This window comes from Larus michahellis, chromosome 31, assembly GCF_964199755.1.
Source record: "Larus michahellis chromosome 31, bLarMic1.1, whole genome shotgun sequence".
NCBI classification, from domain to species: Eukaryota; Metazoa; Chordata; class Aves; order Charadriiformes; family Laridae; genus Larus; species Larus michahellis.
This window is the reverse complement of record NC_133926.1, coordinates 94,467-112,067: the sequence shown is the minus strand read 5'-3', so window position 1 is coordinate 112,067 and position 17,601 is coordinate 94,467. Positions and strand designations below refer to the sequence as shown.

Below are 17,601 nucleotides of genomic sequence, written 5' to 3'. Positions count from 1 at the left end.
GACTTTCGGGGGAAAAAAGGAAGAAAAAAACAATTAAAAAATATTGTTTTAAAAAAGGCGTTTTCTGAGGGAAGAGCTGGGGGGGGGTGTCCCCCGCATCCCTTTGGCGCCGCCTCAGCTCTGCCCGCGCCCCCCGCCCGCTCCCACCTTCTATTTTTGTTATGAAAATAGATAGTTGTAGCTTCCCCCGCCCCGGTTCCCCCCCCGCCGTTCCCCCCGCCCCCGCTCAGGCCCCGCAAACAAAATGGCGCCCGCCGCCATAGCGCGGCCGGGCGGGAAACCCGAGCGAGGCCAAGGCGCCCCACGACCAATGGGAAGGCCGCTTATCCCCGTCGCTAGGCAGAAACCCCCCTCCTCCTCTTTCCATTGGGCGGTGCGGCGGCCAACCAGAAAATGGCCTTCTGGCCGCCGCCGTTGCGCACGTAGGCGGAGCCGCGCGTGCGCGGCGTCGTCAGTGCGCGTGCGCGCGCGGGGCGGAGGGGGGCGTGGCCTGCGCGGCGGCGTCACTGCGCGTGCGCACGCGCGGCGGCAGCGGCGCGCGGGGGGGAAGGGGGCGGGGTCTGCGCAGGCGCGCGCGGCGGAGGAGGCCCCGGCGGCGTCGTGAGGCGGCGGCGGCGGGCGCAGGCGGCGGCGGGGGAGGGACGGGCAGGGCCGGCGGCGCTCGCTCCCCTCCACCGCGGCCCCTTCGGGCCCCTCAGGCCCCTTCCCGGGCGCTCTTTCCTTCCCCCCCTCCCCTTCCCCTTCCCTTTCCCCTCTCCCCCCCCCCCTTTCCCCGCCCCGCGGCCTAAGGCCCGGCCGCCGCTCGGCCTCGCCGCCGCCTCAGCGCTTCCGCTTCCTCCTTCCCTTCCTTCCTCCTTCCTTCCTTCCCCCCCCCTCCCTTTTTCCCCTTCCTCCCCTCCCTTCCCTCTACCCCAACCCGCCCCGCCGTCGCCATGGACGTGAAGCGGCTGAAGGTGACCGAGCTGCGGGCCGAGCTGGGCCGCCGCGGCCTGGATTCCCGCGGCCTGAAGGTGGAGCTGGCGCAGCGGCTGCAGGAGGCCCTGGACGCCGAGATGTTGGCGGCCGGACCGGAGGAAGGAGGCCCCGCCGGGCCTGGGGCCTGTAGCGGGGAAGCGGGACCGGCGGGAGGCCCCGCCGCGCATCGCCACGGCGAGGAGGAGGAGGAGGAGGAGGAAGAGGAGGAGGAAGAAGAGGAGGAGGAGGAGGAAGACGAGGAGGCGCTGCTGGCTGACGAGGAGGAGGCGGCGGGGGGAGCCCCGGCGGCCCCCGGCGAGGCGGAGGCGGCCCTGCCCGGCCCCCCGGAGGAGGAGGAGGAGGAGGAGGAGGCGGCAGCGGCGGCGGCGGCGGAGGAGCCGGCGGTGGAGGAGCCGCCGCAGCAGGAGCCGGAGCAGCAGCAGCAGCAACAACCACCGGCGGCGGAACCGGAGCCGGTGGCCGAGGCCGAAGGCCCCGAGAGCGGCGGCGGCGTGAACGGAGCCGAGCGGCCGCAGGAGGAGGGACCCAGCGGGGACGAAGCCGCCGCCGCCGAGGCCAAGGAGGAAGGAGCCCAGGCCGGTGAGCACCGGGGGGGCCCGACCGGCCTCCCCCCGACCCCCCATCCCGGTTTCTGACCCCCCCCCGGGGCAGGACCTTCCCCCCGACCCCGATTCCTCCCCCCCCCATCTCCCCAAAACTCCTGCCTCGGGCCCCCCCCACTTTAACACCGCCAAAATCGCGGTTATTCCGGGCTTTTTCCCCACCCCAAAGGGTGCACGGACACACACAGCCCGCTTTTGGGGGGGGGCAAAAACATCATCCCCGGCTCTCCCCCCCCCCCCCCAATTTTGGTCCAAAACCATTTTTCCTCCAGTTTGTTGCTGTTTTTTTTTTTGGGGGGGGGGGGGGAAGAGGCAAGTGGTTGTGTTTTGCCAGCTGCATTTTGGGGGGAAAAACCAACTTTCTCATAATTCATTTCTAAGAAAAAGCAGGACAAAGTTGAGGCCGGAGTTTGCCGGCGATAATTAATTAACTGTAATGAGTTCCCCCTCGGCGGGGCAGAAAAGCGCCGCCTGAGCTGCGGTTTGGGGGATTTATCACGGTTTTTGGCGTTTATCGGAGGAAAACCCTCACGTTTTAGGAGGATTTGGGGGGGTGGAGCCGTTTCCTCCTTTCTCAAAGTGAAAGTGTCGCTGGAAAAACAATAACGCTAATTATCGTCATTAGCGTGAGAAGTTTTTACCCAAATATCTCCCTGTCCAAGCTTTCAAAAAGGCAAAACCCGCGGATTTTACGCGGATATTTATAAATATTTTTTTTTTCTTTATTCGCCAAATAAATGGCCTTCGGCGTCTCTCTTGCTAACGACTCGTTAGCTCTGTGTCCTCACAGAGATCTCCTTGTTATTAATTAACCGCCGGCCGTTGAGCCCCCTCGGATGAAAATCCCGGTGTAATTTGGATTTATTTGGGTTTTTTGACGGCGCGAGGGCGGGTTTCGCCTTTCCCCGAGTTCCCGCCTTTAAAATTGGGTTTGAAACCCTCTTTTGGGCGAGTTTGGGCTTCGCCGGCTGCTGGGGAAGGCGTTTGTGCCACCTCACGTGGAGCCGGGGGGGATAACGCAGATGGGGCCTTTCCAGCATCGTTCGGCCAAAAAATAAACCCTAATTATAAAAATTTGTTTAAAAATTACGATTTCTAGTAAATAACTCAATTTCCTTTTGAAGTGGGGTAATTGGAGGTTTGTAGGCGCTGTGAGCGCTTTGGGGACGCGCCGGAAGGCGGAAGAAACCAACGGACGCTGCGGGACTGGGGGAGTTTTTCTTAACTTTTGGTGAAAACGAATGTGTTTGTTTTATCTCTGTTTCCCAGGGGAGGAGGAGGAGGAGAAGGCGAAGGCTGGGGGGGCGGATGGGGAGCGCCGGGGGGTGAAGCGGCAGCGGGACGAGAAGGACGAGCACGGCCGGGCGTACTACGAGTTCCGCGAGGAGGCCTACAACAGTCGGTGGGGGCTTCCTCCTCTTCCTCCCCTCCCTCCTCACCTTCCTCCTCCTCCCCCCTTCCCCTTCTTCCTCCCCCTTCCTCCTCCTCTCCCCCCACCTTCCTCTCACCTTCCTCTTCCTCCCTCCTTTTCCCAGCTCCAAGTCACCGCCGCCGCCGGAGGAGGAGCCCCGGGAAGGGGAAGAGGACGAAAACCTCGTCATTTTGGACACCTGTACGTGGGCACAGCCCCCCCTCACCCCCCACCCCCCCCCGCAGCGTTAATTTGGGGTGGTTTGGGGGGATTTGGTGACCTTGGGAACACATGGTGGCTCCGGTGTCGCTTTTCTGGGCTTTGATTCTTGGGGTTTTTAGACTTAATTATATTTTTGGGGGCAATTCCAGGCAGTTTTGGGGGGAAAAGCCGATGCGACGGCTCCGGTGTCACTTTTCTGGGCTCCAGTTCTTATTTTTTGTGTTTAGTTGATTTAATTTTGTTTATTTTGGGGCAGTTCTAGGCATTTTGGGGGTTCTCATAGCCCTAGAAAAAACGCAGTGTCTCTGGGGTCCTTTTTCTGGGCTCCAACCCCCGTTTATTAATATCTAGTATATTTAATTATATTTATTTTAGGGCGATTTCAGGTGTTTGGGGTTTTTCTAACCCCAGAAAAATCAATCTGATGGTTCTGAGGTCCTTTTTCTGGGCTCCAACCCTCATAGTTTATACTTAATTTATTTAATAATATACATTTTAGGGCGATTCCGGGGACTGGGGGTGTTTTCTAACCCTAGGGAAAAAGCAACGGCTCCGCTGTCCTTTTTCTGGGCTCCAATTCTTAATTTTTTGTATCTGATTTATTTAACTATATTTATTTTTCGGCAGTTCTGGGCATTTTGGGGGTTCTTATAGCCCTGGAAAAAGCGCAATGGCTCCGGGGTCCTTTTTCTGGGCTCCAGCTCTGATTTTTGTATTTAATTTATTTAATTATATCTATTTTAGGGTGATACCAGGTGTGTTGGGGATTTTCTAACCCCGGAAAAACCAATCCGTTGGCTCCGGGGTCCTTCTTCTGGGCTCCAGCGCTCATTTTTTTTATTTAGTATATTTAATTATATTTATTTTAGCAATTCCAGGCGTTTGGGAGTTTTTCTGAGCCTGGAAACCTCAGTTTCTGACCTAAAAACCCAGCCGGTGGCTCTGGTGTCGTTTTTCTGGGCTCCAACTCGGATTTTTTTTATATTTAATTTATTTAATTCTATTTATTTGTGGGCGATCCCAGGCGTTTTGGGGGCTTTTTAACCCCCGAAAAACCCATCCGATGGCTCCGGGGTCCTTTTTCTGGGCTCCAGCCCGCATTTTTTATACTTGATTTATTTAATTCTATTGATTTGTGGGCGATCCCAGGCATTTTGGGGGCTTTTTAACCCTGGAAAACCCGCCGCCATGGCTCCGGGGTCCGTCCTGGATTATTTTTTCTCTCTAACCCGTATAATTTTATTTATATTTTATTTTGACGCTTTCCCCCCCGCCCCCCAGACACCTCGGACCTGCACTTCCGCGCCACGCGGGACCGCTATGGGGGGCAGCCGCTCTTCTTCGAGCGCTTCCCCTCCCTCTGGTCGGGCGCCCGCGGCACCCACGGCGTCACCGCGGGGAGGGTCTGCTTCGAGGCCAAGGTGACGGGGGGGACACCCCAAAACCGGGGGTTTGGGGGCGGGGGGGGTGATCCCTGGGGGCTTGGGGAGGTTTGATGGGGGGCAGGAGGTGGGGAAAAGGGGGTTAAAAAGGTTTGTGGGGGCTGGGGGTGCCTCGTGGAGGGGGCAAACGCCTCGCAGGGGCTTTTTTTTCCGGGGGGGGATTTTGGGGCTTTTTTTTCCGGGGGGTGGGGGGGGGTTGGGGCTTTTTTTCCTGGGGGGGGTGTGTGGAGATTTTGGGCTTTATTTTGGTGGGAATTTGGGGCTTTTTCCTTATGGGTCTGTGGGTTTTTCCTAGGGGTTTGGGAGCTTTTCTGGGGGGCCAGGGGCTTTTTTTGGGGGGGGTTCGAGGGCTTTTCCTCTTGCCTGGTTGATGCCTTTTCCTGTAGGAAGTCGGGGCCTTTTCCAGGGGGAAAATGAGGCCTTTTCCTGCCCATTTTGGGGCCTTTTCCCGGGGGAAGCGGAGGCCTTTCCCGGGGTGGGGGAAGCCTTTCCCGGGGGAAGCAGGGGCCCGGCCCTCAGTGTTCCCCCACCGGTCTGTGCAATGGGCGCATTCCCGCAGGTGACGCAGCATCTGCCGCTGAAGGAGGGCAGCCCCGAGGTCCCGCTCTTCCGTGTGGGATGGTCCGTGGATTTCTCCCACTCCCAACTGGGTAATGACACACCCTCCCCATCCCAAATTACCCCCCCCCCATGCTCTCGTTAAGTGCTAACGAGGGCTGGGGGGGTCGTCAGGGGAGGACGAGTTCTCCTACGGCTACGACGGGCGAGGGCTGAAGGTGGAGAACGGGCACTTCGAGGAGTTCGGGGAGAGCTTTGGGGAGAGCGACGTCATCGGCTGCTTCGCCGTAAGGGGGCGTGACGTCATTGGGGGGACTTCGCTGGAAGCAGAAACGGGGGAAACGAGAGGAATCGCTCAGAAAGAGGGAAAAGGGGGGGTTAATGGAGGGGAGTTAATGAGGGGGCAGGTAATGAGGAGAAGGGGTGAGAGTTAAGGAGGGAGAAGGTAATGAGGGGGGAAGAGCTTAACGAGGGGGAGGAGGGGGAAGCTAATGATGGGGGAGAAGTTAATGGGGAGGCGGGTAATGAGGAGAAGGGGTGGAAGTTAACGAGGAGGGGCAGGTAATGATGGGGGAGAACGGGACCGTTAATGAGGGAGGGGAAGGGGCAGGTAACGAAGGGGGAAGGTAACGAGGGGGAGAAGGGGACCGCAATTAGGAAATGGGGACCGTTAACGAGGGGGAAGAAGTTAACGAGGGGGAAGAAGGTAATGAAGGGGGGCAGGTAATGAGGTGAGAGGGGGACCGTTAATGAGGGGGAGAAGGTAACGAAGGGAGAGAAATGAAGATAATGAGGGGAAGGAGGGGATCATTAATGAGGGGGAAAAAGTTAATGAAGGGGGAGAAAAGGACTGTTAATGAGGGGGAGAAAAGGACTGTTAATGAGGGGGAGAAGGGGATCATTAACGAGGGGGAAGAAGGTAATGAGGGGGGAGAAGGGAAGGTAATGAGGGGGAGAGGGAAGGAGACTGGTAACGAGGGGGAGAAGGTAACGAGGGGGGAGAAGGGGATCATTAACGAGGGGGAGAAGGTGAGGAGGGGGGAGCAGGGGCCCGTTAATGAGGGGGAGAAGGGGATCGTTAACGAGGGGGAGCAGGGGCCTGCTAACGAGGGGTCCCTTCCCGACGCCCCCTGCCCCAGGACTTCTCCGGGGAGGAGCTGGTGGAGCTCTCCTTCTCCAAGAACGGCCGGGAGCTGGGACCCGCCTTCCGGGTGGGGAAGGGGGCGCTGGGGGGGCGCCCCCTCCTGCCCCATGTCCTCTGCAAGAACGTGGCCGTGGAGCTCAACTTCGGGCAGAAGGAGCAGCCCTTCTTCCCCCCGCCCCACGGCTTCCTCTTCCTGCACGCCCTGCCCCCCGAGGAGCGCGTCCGCACCGCTCTGCCCCCCAAGACCACCCAGGAGTGCGAGGTGAGGCCCCATGCGCCCCAAAACGCCCCCAAAATGCCCGAAAATGCCCCCAAAATGCCTACAGAACACCCCAAAAAACCTGTCCTGGCGTAATTCCCTGCCTTTGCTCACCTCACAATGGGGTTTCTTTGCCCCAGACAGCAGGTGGTGCAAGGTGACACCCCAAAAACGCCCGCAGAACACCCCAAAAACACCCCAAAAACCCAGCCCAGTGAATTCCCTGCCTTTGCTCACCTCAAAATGGTTGTTATTTTTTTGCCCCAGACGGCAGGTGGTGCAAGGTGATGCCCCAAAACCACCCACAAGACACCCAAAAACGCCCCAAAACCCCATCCCAGTGGAATTCTCTGCCTTTGCTCACCTCAAAATGGGGGGTTTTTGCCCCAGACAGCAGGTGGTGCAAGGTGACGCCCTAAAACCACCCACAGAACACCCAAACATGCCCGCAGAATACCCAAAACTGCCCCAAAACCCCATCCCGGCGTAATTCCCTGCCTTTGCTCAGCTCAAAATGGGTTTTTTTCGCCCCGAACAGCAGGCGGTGCAAGGTGACACCCCAAACCCCCCTCCCCCTCCCCACCCCCACCCCCCCCCCCCCCCCCCAAAAAAAACCTGCTCTTGCGTCATTCCCCGCCTCTTCCCGGCTCAAAGTGGCGTTTTCTGCCCCGAACGCAGGTGGTGCTGATGGTGGGGCTGCCGGGGGCCGGGAAGACGCAGTGGGCGCAGCAGCACAGCCGGGAGCACCGGGAGAAGCGCTACAACATCCTGGGCACGGAGAGCGTCCTGCACCACATGCGGGTGAGACCCCGCTGGGGGGTGTCCCTGGGGGGGATGTGGGGGTCCCTGGGTGGAATTGGGGGGGATTTGGGGGACCTGGGGGGGATCGGGGGTGTCTCTGGGGGGGATGTGGGGGTCCCTGGGGGGGAATTGGGGGACCTGGGGGGGATCGGGGGTGTCCCTGGGGGGGATGTGGGGGTCCCTGGGTGGAATTGGGTGGGATTTGGGGGACCTGGGGGGGATCGGGGGTCCCTGGGGGAGTTTGGGGGTGTCTCTGGGAGGGGATGTGGGGGTCCCTGGGTGGAATTGGGGGGGGATTTGGGAATCTCAGGGGGGGGCATTCAGGGACCTGGGGTGGAATTTGGGGATCTCTGGGGGGGTGTCTGTGGGTGGGATTTGGGGGAATTGGGGGTGAATTGGGGTTGTCTCGGGGGGGGGGGGAATTGGGGGGATTTGGGGACCTCGAGGGGGGATTGGGGGGTTGCTGGGGGGGTTGAGGGGCCTCTGCGGGAGAATTGGGGGTCCCTGGGTGGGATTGGGGGGATTTGGGGGACCCGGGGTGGCATTTGGGGGTCTCTGGGTGGAATTGGGGAAGTCTCTGGGTGGTGTTTGGGGGTCTCTGGGTGGGACTGGGGGGATTTGGGGGTCTCTGGGTGGTGTTTGGGGACATGGGGTGGCATTTGGGGGTCCCTGGGTGGGACTGGGGGGATTTGGGGGGTCTCTGGGTGGCATTTGGGGGTCCCTGGGTGGGACTGGGGGGATTTGGGGGTCTCTGGGTGGCACTTGGGGGTCCCTGGGTGGGACTGGGGGGATTTGGGGGACCTGCGGTGGCATTTGGGGGTCTCTGGGTGGAATTGGGGAAGTCTCTGGGTGGCGTTTGGGGGCCCCTGGGTGGGACTGGGGGGATGTGGGGGGTCTCTGGGTGGCGTCTGGGGACGCAGGGTGGCACTTGGGGGTCTCGGGGGGTGTTTGGGGGTGCTGACCGCCCCTCCCCGCAGCCCGGGGGCCGGGAGGAGCCGGCGCTGGACGCGCAGGGCCGGGACCAGCTGGCGCAGCGGGCGGCGCAGTGCCTCAGCAAACTGGTGCAGATCGCCCCGCGCGCCCGCCGCAACTTCATCCTCGACCAGGTGACCCAAAACCCCCCTGATTCGCCCCAAATACACCCCCCCCCAAGAGGGAGCTGCGTCCTCCACCGGGCGACCCCCAAATCGCCCCCCGAACACCCCCAAAATCCCCAATTTCCTTCCTAAATTTCATTATTTCTGGCTTTGTTATTTCATTCTGAGTTTTATTTCATTCCTAAACTCCCTGATTTCATTTTTAACCTCGTTTTTTCATTCCTACGTTTTTTTATTTCATTCTTAAGCTTTCTGGCTTTCTGCCTGTTTTGTTTTTTCTTTGCAAATTTCCTTATTTCACTCCTGAATTTCATTCCTAAGTTGTTTTTCACTACTAAACTTCCTTATTTCGTTCCTAATTGTATTTCGTTCCTAAATTTTGTTATCTCGTTACAAATGTTATTTCATGCCTAAATTTCATTACTTCCTTCCAGATTTCCTTATTTCATGCTTGAATTTCCTGATTTTGTGCCTAAATTTTGTTACTTCCTTCCAAATTTTGTTATTTCATGCTTGAATTTCCTTATTTCATTCCAGAGTTTGATTTGTGCCCAAATCTTGTTGATTTGTGCCCAAATCTTGTTGATTTGTGCCCAAATCTTGTTGATTTGTGCCCAAATCTTGTTGATTTGTGCCCAAATCTTGTTGATTTGTGCCCAAATCTTGTTGATTTGTGCCCAAATCTTGTTGATTTGTGCCTAATTCGCCTTGTTTCCCTCCGGATCCCGCTCGCCCCCCAGTGCAACGTGTACAACTCGGGGCAGCGCCGCAAGCTGCTGGCCTTCAAGGGCTTCTGGCGGCGGGCGGTCGTTATCGTGGCTAACGAGGAGGAGTGGGGCCGGCGGCTGGGGCTGCGCCGGGCGGCCGAGGGCGAGGACGTGCCCGACTCCGTCATGCTGGAGATGAAAGGTGGGCCCTTGGCGGGGGGCAGCCCCCGCCCCGACCCCCGTTAACGGGCCGGGCCAAGTCACTAATTGCCCCCCCCGCAGCTAATTACTCGCTGCCGGAGAAGAGCGAGTACCTGGACGAGGTGGCCTTCGGGGAGCTGCCGAAGGAGGAGGCGCAGCCGCTGGTGGCCAAGTACAAGGAGGAGGCGCGGAAGCTGCTGCCGCCGGCCGAGAAGCGCCAGAACCGCCGCAACAACCGCAACAAGCGCAACCGCAACAACCGCAACCGCGGCCAGGCCTACGGTCAGGCCTTTGGGGCGAATGCCCCCCCCCCCCGTTTCCCCTCCCTTAAGGCGAGATGCCATTGTGGGACAAAATCCCCCCTTTTTGGGTCATTTTGGGTTAGTTTCCCCACCGTTTCCTCCCCTTTCCCCCACGCAAGGCTGCAGTGAGGCTCCGTTTTGGTGCAAAAACCCCCCTTTTTGGGTCCTTTTGGGTCCTTTCCCTCCCCTTTCCCCATCCCAGCCCCAATCGGGGCTTTCACTGGCCCAAACTGGGATTTGGGGGTCCTGGGGTGGGGGGGAGCGTTTCGGTGTAAATAGTGAATTGGGGCGGGTTTTGCCCGTTTCTGCGCGTTCTGACACTGTTTTTCCCCTCGGCAGTGGGCGGCCAGCGCCGGGGCTACGACAACCGCGTCTACGGCCAGCAGCAGTACTGGGGGCAGCCCGGCAACCGCGGGGTGAGCCCCCCACACACTTACTAGCCCCCCCAGTGCATTTACTTGCCACCCAGATTGTTATTTTGCCCCCAAAATCTATTTATTTGCCCCCAAATCTATTTAATTTGGCCCCCCAAAACCTGTTTATTTTGGCCCCAAATTTCTTTGGCCACAAATCGATTTCTTTGCCCTTATTTCATGTATTTTGGCCCCAATTTTTATTTATTTGGGGCCAAATCTGTTAGTTTTGGCCTCAATTCATTTCCCCCCCAAACTTATTTGCCCCCCAGTTTATTTTGGCCTCAATTTTATTTGCCCCCAAAACTTCATTAGCCCCCCCCAGATTTTGTTTGTTTCCCCCCAGATTTTGTTTGTTTCCCCCCAGATTTGGTTTCCCACAAACTCTATATTGTCCCCCAAAATTTATTTCCTCGCCAAATCTGCATTTCTCCCCAGATTCATTTTCTCCCCAGATTTATTTGCCCCCAAATTCTCTTTGTTTTCCCCCACCTATTATTTCTCCCCAAAACTTTGATTTTTTCCCCCCCAAATTTACTCTTTTGCCCCCAGATTTTGTTATTCCCCAGTTTTCCCCCATGCCTGTCCCGAACGCCTTCCACTGCCCCGGGAGGACACCCAGGGGGTGCCCCCCACCCCCCCCGCCCAAACCTCCCCCCAACTGCCCCAAAGGGGTGACCACCCCCCGGTGACCCCCGGTTCCCCCCCCAGGGCTACCGCAACTTCTACGACCGCTACCGGGGCGACTACGACCGCTTCTACGGCCGGGAGTACGAGTACAACCGCTACCGCGACTACTACCGCCAGTACAACCGCGAGGTAACGAACCCCGCTAATTGGGGGGGGGGGTCCGAGGGCGCGTCCCCGAGGTCCGTTTTAACCAAATTGGCTGTTTCTTCCCCCCAAAGTGGCAGAATTACTACCAGGACAGAGACCGGTACTACAGGAACTACTACGGGTACCAGGGCTACCGGTGAACCCCCGCCTCGCCCCGCGCCGGGGGGAAAACGGGGGGGGAGGGTGGAAAAACACAAAAACCCCACAAAATAACAAAAAAAAAAAAAAAAAGAAAAAAAACCTGTAAATTTTTTTTTTTTAAAGTTTGTTGAAAAAAAAGAAAAAAAATCTTGTCTTATTCTATAAAAAAAAAAGCCGTTTCAGACCTAGTGCAGAGATTTGTAATCGGGGGGGGGGCGGGGGGGGAGGGGGGAGGCCCCTCCCCCACTCGTGGGGGGTGGGGGAGGGGCAAGGGGGCGTTTTGGGAGGGGAACAGGCAAAAAAAAAAAAAAAAAAACAAAACAGAAAAATTGTTGTTTCTTAACCCTTCACTAATTCCCTTCTGGGGGTGGGGGTGGGGGGGAATTTGGGGTGAAATTTGGGGAATTTGGTGCTGGAAATGGCAGAAAATGACCCCAAAATCCCCCCCTCCCCCTTCCCCCCCCCCGCTATTAAATTTCCCTGAAAACAAAGAAAAAGCTCCTGGACCCGGGGCCTCGTCTCTTCTTTGGGGGGGTTTCAGCAATTTCGTGACCGGGGGAATTTCGGGGGGGGGAGGGGCCCTTCCTTAGTGGGGCCTCGTTAGGCCGGGCCCCCCCCAGGGGCTGCGTGGCCGAGGAGGGGGGGAATTAGGGGAGGATGGGCTTTTCCTCCTTAATCTCCATTTTTTCCCTCAATACCAGATTCTTTTCCCTTAATTCTGACATTTTTCCCTAAATTTCATTTATTTTTCCCTAGATCTCGATTCTTTTTTATCCTAAAACTTTATTTTTTTTCCCCCTTAATCTTCCTGTTTTCCCTCAATCTCAGTTTTTTTCTCCCTTAATCTCAAAATTTGTCCCCGAATCCTCATATTTTTCCCTAAATCTACAGCATTTCCCCTCAATCTCCACTTCCTTTGCATTAATTTGATTTTTTTCTTCCTTAATCTCAATTCTCTAATCCTGATTTTTTTCCCCCTAAATCCCATTTTTTACCACTTAGTCTCAATTTTTTTCCTAAATCTCAATTATTTTCTGCTCAATCTTGATTTTCTTCCTGTTTTATCTAATTTTTTTCCTCAATTCCTTTCTTTTCCCTTAAACTCAAAGATTTTAATCTCATTTTTTGCCCTAATTTCAATTTTCATTTCAATTTTCTTCCTTAATCTTTATTTTTTTTCCTCCAGTCCCTTTTTCCCCCTTAATCTCGGGTTTTTTCCCTTAAATTTTGTTTTTCTTTGCCCTTAATCTCAATTTTCTTCTTCCTTAATTCTATTTTTTCACTTAATCTCAAGTTTTTCCCTTGAAATCCTCTTTTTTCCCTTAATTTTTATTTTCTTCTTCCTTAAACTCTGTTTTCTTTTCTCTTAATTCAATTATCTTCCTAAATCCCGATCTTTTTTTTTCCCTCAATCTGATTTTTTCCCCTTAAACTCGACTATTTTCCCTTAATTAGAATTTTTTGATTAATCTTAATCTTGATTTTTTTCTTGACATCAATTTTTTCCCGTAATCTCAGGTTTTTTTCTTTCTTAATTTTCTTCTTTAATCCCAGTTTTTCTTTAAACTCGAGCTTTCTTTTCCCTCAATCTTAATTTTTTTTTCCTTAATACCAATATTTTTTCCCTTAATCCCCGATTTTATTCCAAAATAGCGTTTGGTTTTTTTTTTCCCCTTGATCTCGATCTTTCTTCCACTTTTTTCCCATTAATTTCAGTTTTGGGGGCTCCTTTGTGTCGTGTGTGTGTGTGTGTCCCCCCAGATTTCAAACTTTTCTCTCATTTTTTCTGGAATTGTTCAGCTTTTCCTTTTGCTTCCCTTTAATTTCTCTTAATTGCCCCCAAAATGAGTCTTTTGGGGGCCAAACCCCACTGGGGGGGGGGGGCGGAGCTGGCGTTTGGGGCTGGAATGTCCTTTTTAAATAAAACAAAAATCATTTAAAAAAAACCCAACCAAACCACCAAAGATAACAATGAAAAATATTTGAAACACCCGCTTTGGGGGGGGGGGGGGGGGGGCTTTGGAGGGGAGGAGGGGGGGGAATTACTGGGGGGGGGCCGGGGGGGGCTTGGGGCTGGTTTGGGGAGGGGGGTTTGGGGCGCGTTTGGGTGGTTTGGGCAGGTTTTGGGGGGTTCGGGGCGGGGGGGCTGTTTCTGGTGGCCATGGGGGGGTTGGGGCTGCATTGGGGAGGGGGGGGGGGCGCTGGTTTTGGGGGGGCCGCGGGGGTTTTGGGGGCGCAGGCCCCCGTCGCCATGGCAACGGGGGGGCGGGTTTCTCATCGCCGCCATCTTGGCGTCGTCCGGCAGCGACATGGCGGCCGCGCTGCGCGGGGGGCGCGCCTGGGGCGTCCCTTGTGTGTCGTCCCCCCCCCCAGCCTTCCCCGCGGGGGTCCTCGCGCCTCTCCCGGCACCGGGGCGACCCCCGGGGTGTCCCCCCCGCCCGTCCCCCGCCGTGTCCGTGTGTCCCCCCGTCTCCCACCCCCCGGCGTCTCACCGCCGCCATTTTGGGGGCGGGCGCGGAGGCCTCACCGCGCGCCGCCATTTTGGGAGCGGGGAGGTGCCATCTTGGCGGGGGGGGGGACGCCGGCGACGCCGTGCGCGGTCGTCATGACGTCACGGCGGCGGCGGCGCGGCGGCGCCCCCCCACCCCTCCGAAGCGTGCTTGAAGCCCCGCTGGGCGCCGCCATGTTGGTGGCCGGGCGCCGCCATGTTGGCGGGACGGCGGCGGGGGCCGAGCCCAGGTACCACGGGGAGACACGGGGTTGGGGGTCTGGGGGGGGTGGTCGCCGTCGCCGAGTCCGTCAGCAAAGTCTTGTGTGGGGCTGGGTGGGCTCCACTCCCCCCAAACCTCGGGGACCCCCCCCCGGCACCCCCCACCCGGGACACCCAAACCGCCCCCCCAAAAAAAACCCTGCGCAGACCTCGGATAAACCGCGGGTTTTATTTTTGTCGTGATGTCTGTGGGGCTGGGGGGGGAGATGTGGGGCTGGGGGGGGTTGAGGGGCACAGGGGTGGTTGGGGGGCAGCCCCATTTCTGCTCCCCCCCCAGTGGGGAACGGCGCCTCCATCGCCGTCTTCGTTCCTATGGGGGATGTGGGGCAGGAGCCGCCCCCAGGGGTGTGGGGCGGCCCCCCAAGTGTGGGGCTGACCCCTAAGTGCGAGCGCCCCCCCCCCCAAGTTATGGGGCTACCCCCCAAGTCCGGCGGTTGTGGGTCATCCCCCCCCAGGTGTGAGCCGTCCCCCAAGCGTGGGGCTGCCCCCTAAGCGTGAGCAGCTCCCAGCTGTATGCAGCCCCCCCCCCAAGTGTTGGGCTACCCCCCAGCGTTGCGTGTTTGCCCCCGGCTTGTGCGGCTTCCCCCAAGTGTTGTGGCTACCCCCCCCCCAACTTGTGTGGCTGACCCATAAGTGTGTGGCCACCCCACAAGTCTAAGTGGCAGCCCCCCAAGTCTGATACAGCCCCCCCCCCAAGCGTTGGGCTACCCCACCACTTGTGGGGCAGCCCCCCAGGTTTTGTGTTTACCCCCATGTTTAGTGGCTGCTCCGTAAGTCGTGTGGCCACCCCAGAAGTGTGGGGCAGCCCCATAAGCGTAGGACGCCCCCGGCTGTGTTACACGTCCCCCCCCCCCAGGTTGTGCGTTTGCCCCCGGATTTTGCATCTTCTCCCAGGTTTCGTGTTCCCCACCCCCCCCCCCACCCAGCCCCGCAAGTTGCGGGTCCGCCCCACAAGTTGGGGCAGCCCCGTAAGGGCTCAGAGAAGGGCGCAGAAGAACTTCTTCTCGCGGAAGGGGTTCTCGGAGGTGGGGACGGGGGTGATGAGCGGGTCCTCGCAGGCGTGAGCGTCGCAGTAGGACATCAGCTCCGCCGCCGCCTTCGACACCTGGGGGGGGGGGGCGGTGTTTATGGGGTGGGGTGGGGGTCAGCACCCCACCGCCCCCCCCCCCAGCATGTGGGGTGCCCCACGGCGCTGCCCCACACCTTGATGCGGCACATGCTGGCCTCGATCTTCAGCTGCTCCACCAGCTTGCGGGCCTGGCCCACGCTCAGGGTGCTGTTCACGGGGGTCTCACCCTTCATGGGGGGGGCTGGGGAGGGGGGAAGGGGTGAGGGGGGGGCACAGACACCCCCCCCCCGGCCCCGCCCCACAAGTGACCCCCGCCCCCCAAAAAATCCCTCATGTAGGGGGGGGCCGGGTGCCCCCCCCCCCCAAATCATCCCATAATATGTGGGTCCTGTCCCTCCCCCCCCCCCCCAAGCACCCCATGGATGGGGGGCCGGGTGCCCCCCCCCAAAAAAAACCCTGCCCACCCCATAACATGTGGGGCTGGGCCCTGCCTCCTGCCCCCCAACGCCCCATTGATGCGCCCCCCCCCAAAAGACCCCCTGGATGGGGGGCCCACCCCACACCGCAGAACTGGGGGGGGCCATGGGGCACCTCCCCCCCCCATTAACCCCCCCGGACCCCCGCCATCCCCCCTCCGCCCCCCATCACCCCCAAATTTGCCTCAAAAATCCCCCCCCGCCTCATTGACCTCCCCCCAATTACCCCCCCATCACCCCCCCGGATCCCCCAACCCCCACCCCCGCCCCATCCCCCCCCAAGTGACCCCCCCCATCACCCCCCCAAATCCCGCCCCCCCAATTACACCCCCCCCGGACCCCCCAAATCCCCTCCCCACACCATTGCCCCCCCAAATCTCCCCCCCATTTCCCCCCCCCCGCGATGCGCAGCCCCCCCATCCCCCCCAAACCACCCCCCCGCCCCCACTCACCCCCCCCGCCCCACTGCCCCCCCCCATTTCCACCCCCACCACCTCACCCCCCCCCCAAATTCCCCCCCCCGACCCACAAAATCCCCCCCCCCAATGCCCCCCCCCATCCCCCCCCGGACCCCCAAGTCCCCCCATCGCCCCCCCATCCCCCCCCCATGGCCCCCCCATGGCCCCCCCGCCCCTCCCCCACCTGCCGCTCTCCCGCCGCCGAGCGGAGCCGGGCGATGCCGCGCGCGGACCCTGCGGGGGGGGGCGGGGGGAGAGAACGGCCCCGCCCCGCCCCGCCCCCATAGACCCCCCCCGGCCCCTCCCCCACAGCCCCCCCCGGTCTATAGGGGGCACCTATAGCCCCCCCTCCCCATCCCCCCCATCCCCTGTACCCCCCCCACCCCCTATAGGGCCCCCCCATAGACCATCCCCCCCCATAGGGACACCCCCATTCCCTCTAGGCCCCCCCATAACACCCCCCCATAGATCCCCCCCCCGGGTCGATAGGGGGCACCTATAGAGCACCCCCCATTCCCTATAGGGCCCTTCCAGACCCCCCCCATAGATCCCCCCTACGGCCCCCCTGTTGCCATGGAGACGGGGGCGGGGCCGCGGAGCCGCAGTGGGCGGGGCCCGGCACCGGAAGGGGCGGGGTTTGGGGGGCGGGGCCGTCGCGCGGGAGGCGGAGGGTTCCGGCTGCCGGTAACGGGATGGGGGGGGGGGGGGGGTCGCGGACCTGTGGGGCTGGGGCGGGGGGAGCGTAGAGCTGTGGGGCTGGGAGGGGCGGCCTAGGGCTCTGTGGGGCTCGGAGGGGCGTCCCAACGGATCTACGGGGCTGGGGCTGCCCCATAGATCGGGGGGAGCTGGGGCCTAGGCCTGGGGGGTGCAGCTGCCCCCTGAATCTGTGGGTCTGGAAGGGGCTGCCCTATGGGTCTGTGGGTCTGGGAAGGGGTTGCCTCATGGATCTGTGGGTTTGGAAGGGGCTGCTTCAGGGATCTATGGGGCTGCCGGGAGGGGTGCGCCGTGGGTCCGGCAGGGGCCGCCCCACTGATCTGTGGGGTGGGAGCGGGGCTGCCCCTGGATCTGTGGGGCTGGGAGGGGCTGCTCTAGGGATCCGTGGGGCTGGGAGGGCGCCCCATGGGCCTGTGGGTCTGGAAGGGGGCTGCCCCATGGGTCTGTGGGGTATGAGCGGGGCTGCCCCACGCATCTGTGGGGCTGGAGCCTGGGCCTGGGGAGGGGGGACACGCCCCATAGATCTGTAAGGCTGACCCTGGGGGCGTGAGGGGGGGAGGCGGGCACCCCGCGCGGCCGTGGGGCAGGAGGGGGGATTGGGGGAGGCTCCCCCCCATATGTGGGGCGGGAGGCGGGTCTGTGGGCGCTTCCCCCCGATCTGTGGGGCTGGAGCTGGGTGTATGGGAGGGCTTGGACGGGAGCCCCACGGATCCGTGGGGCCGGAGGGGGGATTGGGGGTGGTTCCCCTCGATCCATGGGGCAGGAGGTGGGGCCGGGGGCGGTGCCCCCCGCCCCACCTTTCCCCCCGTTCCCAGCCCCATGGGGCCCCCCCCCGCGCCGCGGGGCCTCCTCCTCCTCCTCGGCCGTGGGGCCGGCCGTGGGGCCGTGCCCCATGGCGCCGTGGGGCCGGCTGTGGCGCGGGGCGCGGCGGGCCCTGCTGCGGGGGGGGGTGCTGGCCTGCGCCGCCCTCCTGCTGCTCTGGGCCGCCATCTTCCTCTACGG

At 60.0% G+C, this 17,601-nt stretch overlaps 3 protein-coding genes across 5 annotated transcripts in view; 2 read left to right on the top strand and 1 right to left on the bottom strand.

Moving 5' to 3' along the window:
- The first annotated feature begins 783 nt into the window (after window positions 1–783).
- Window positions 784–11,296, top strand: HNRNPUL2 (heterogeneous nuclear ribonucleoprotein U like 2). The gene is made up of 14 exons (XM_074568028.1): window positions 784–1,554; window positions 2,847–2,979; window positions 3,113–3,189; window positions 4,492–4,631; window positions 5,212–5,302; window positions 5,385–5,497; window positions 6,350–6,616; window positions 7,292–7,414; window positions 8,392–8,520; window positions 9,252–9,420; window positions 9,501–9,701; window positions 10,061–10,137; window positions 10,846–10,953; window positions 11,043–11,296. Exons 1-14 carry the CDS (start codon window positions 933–935, stop codon window positions 11,109–11,111), a joined length of 2,319 nt encoding a protein of 772 aa, XP_074424129.1. The 5' UTR covers window positions 784–932; the 3' UTR covers window positions 11,112–11,296.
- A 2,736-nt stretch (window positions 11,297–14,032) lies between these two features.
- Window positions 14,033–16,224, bottom strand: GNG3 (G protein subunit gamma 3). Its single transcript, XM_074568040.1, has 3 exons — window positions 16,070–16,224; window positions 15,086–15,192; window positions 14,033–14,987 (listed from the first exon to the last, which is right to left on the bottom strand). Exons 2-3 carry the CDS (start codon window positions 15,182–15,184, stop codon window positions 14,859–14,861), a joined length of 228 nt encoding a protein of 75 aa, XP_074424141.1. The 5' UTR covers window positions 15,185–15,192; window positions 16,070–16,224; the 3' UTR covers window positions 14,033–14,858.
- Window positions 16,225–16,412: 188 nt separating this feature from the next.
- Window positions 16,413–17,601, top strand: part of UBXN1 (UBX domain protein 1) — an 8,127-nt gene continuing 6,938 nt past the window's right edge. Inside the window, exon 1 of one of the 3 annotated variants that reach the window (XM_074568038.1) lies at window positions 16,413–16,569. In XM_074568038.1, coding sequence (XP_074424139.1) covers window positions 16,459–16,569 — 111 coding nt within the window. In that variant the 5' untranslated portion in view covers window positions 16,413–16,458. The remainder of the gene's footprint in view (window positions 16,570–17,601) is intronic. The other 2 variants (XM_074568037.1, XM_074568036.1) reach the window with 2 other exon arrangements.

Coding starts and splice junctions, on each gene's coding strand:
- GNG3 (XM_074568040.1), bottom strand. CDS start 15,184: ATGAAGGGTGAGACCCCCGTGAACAGCACCCTGAGCGTGGGCCAGGCC. Junction 14,988..15,085: donor CCAGCATGTGCCGCATCAAG/GTGTGGGGCAGC, acceptor CCCCCCCCCCAG/GTGTCGAAGGCGGCGGCGGA.
- HNRNPUL2 (XM_074568028.1), top strand. CDS start 933: ATGGACGTGAAGCGGCTGAAGGTGACCGAGCTGCGGGCCGAGCTGGGC. Junction 5,498..6,349: donor ACGTCATCGGCTGCTTCGCC/GTAAGGGGGCGT, acceptor CCCCTGCCCCAG/GACTTCTCCGGGGAGGAGCT. Junction 10,138..10,845: donor GGCAGCCCGGCAACCGCGGG/GTGAGCCCCCCA, acceptor TTCCCCCCCCAG/GGCTACCGCAACTTCTACGA.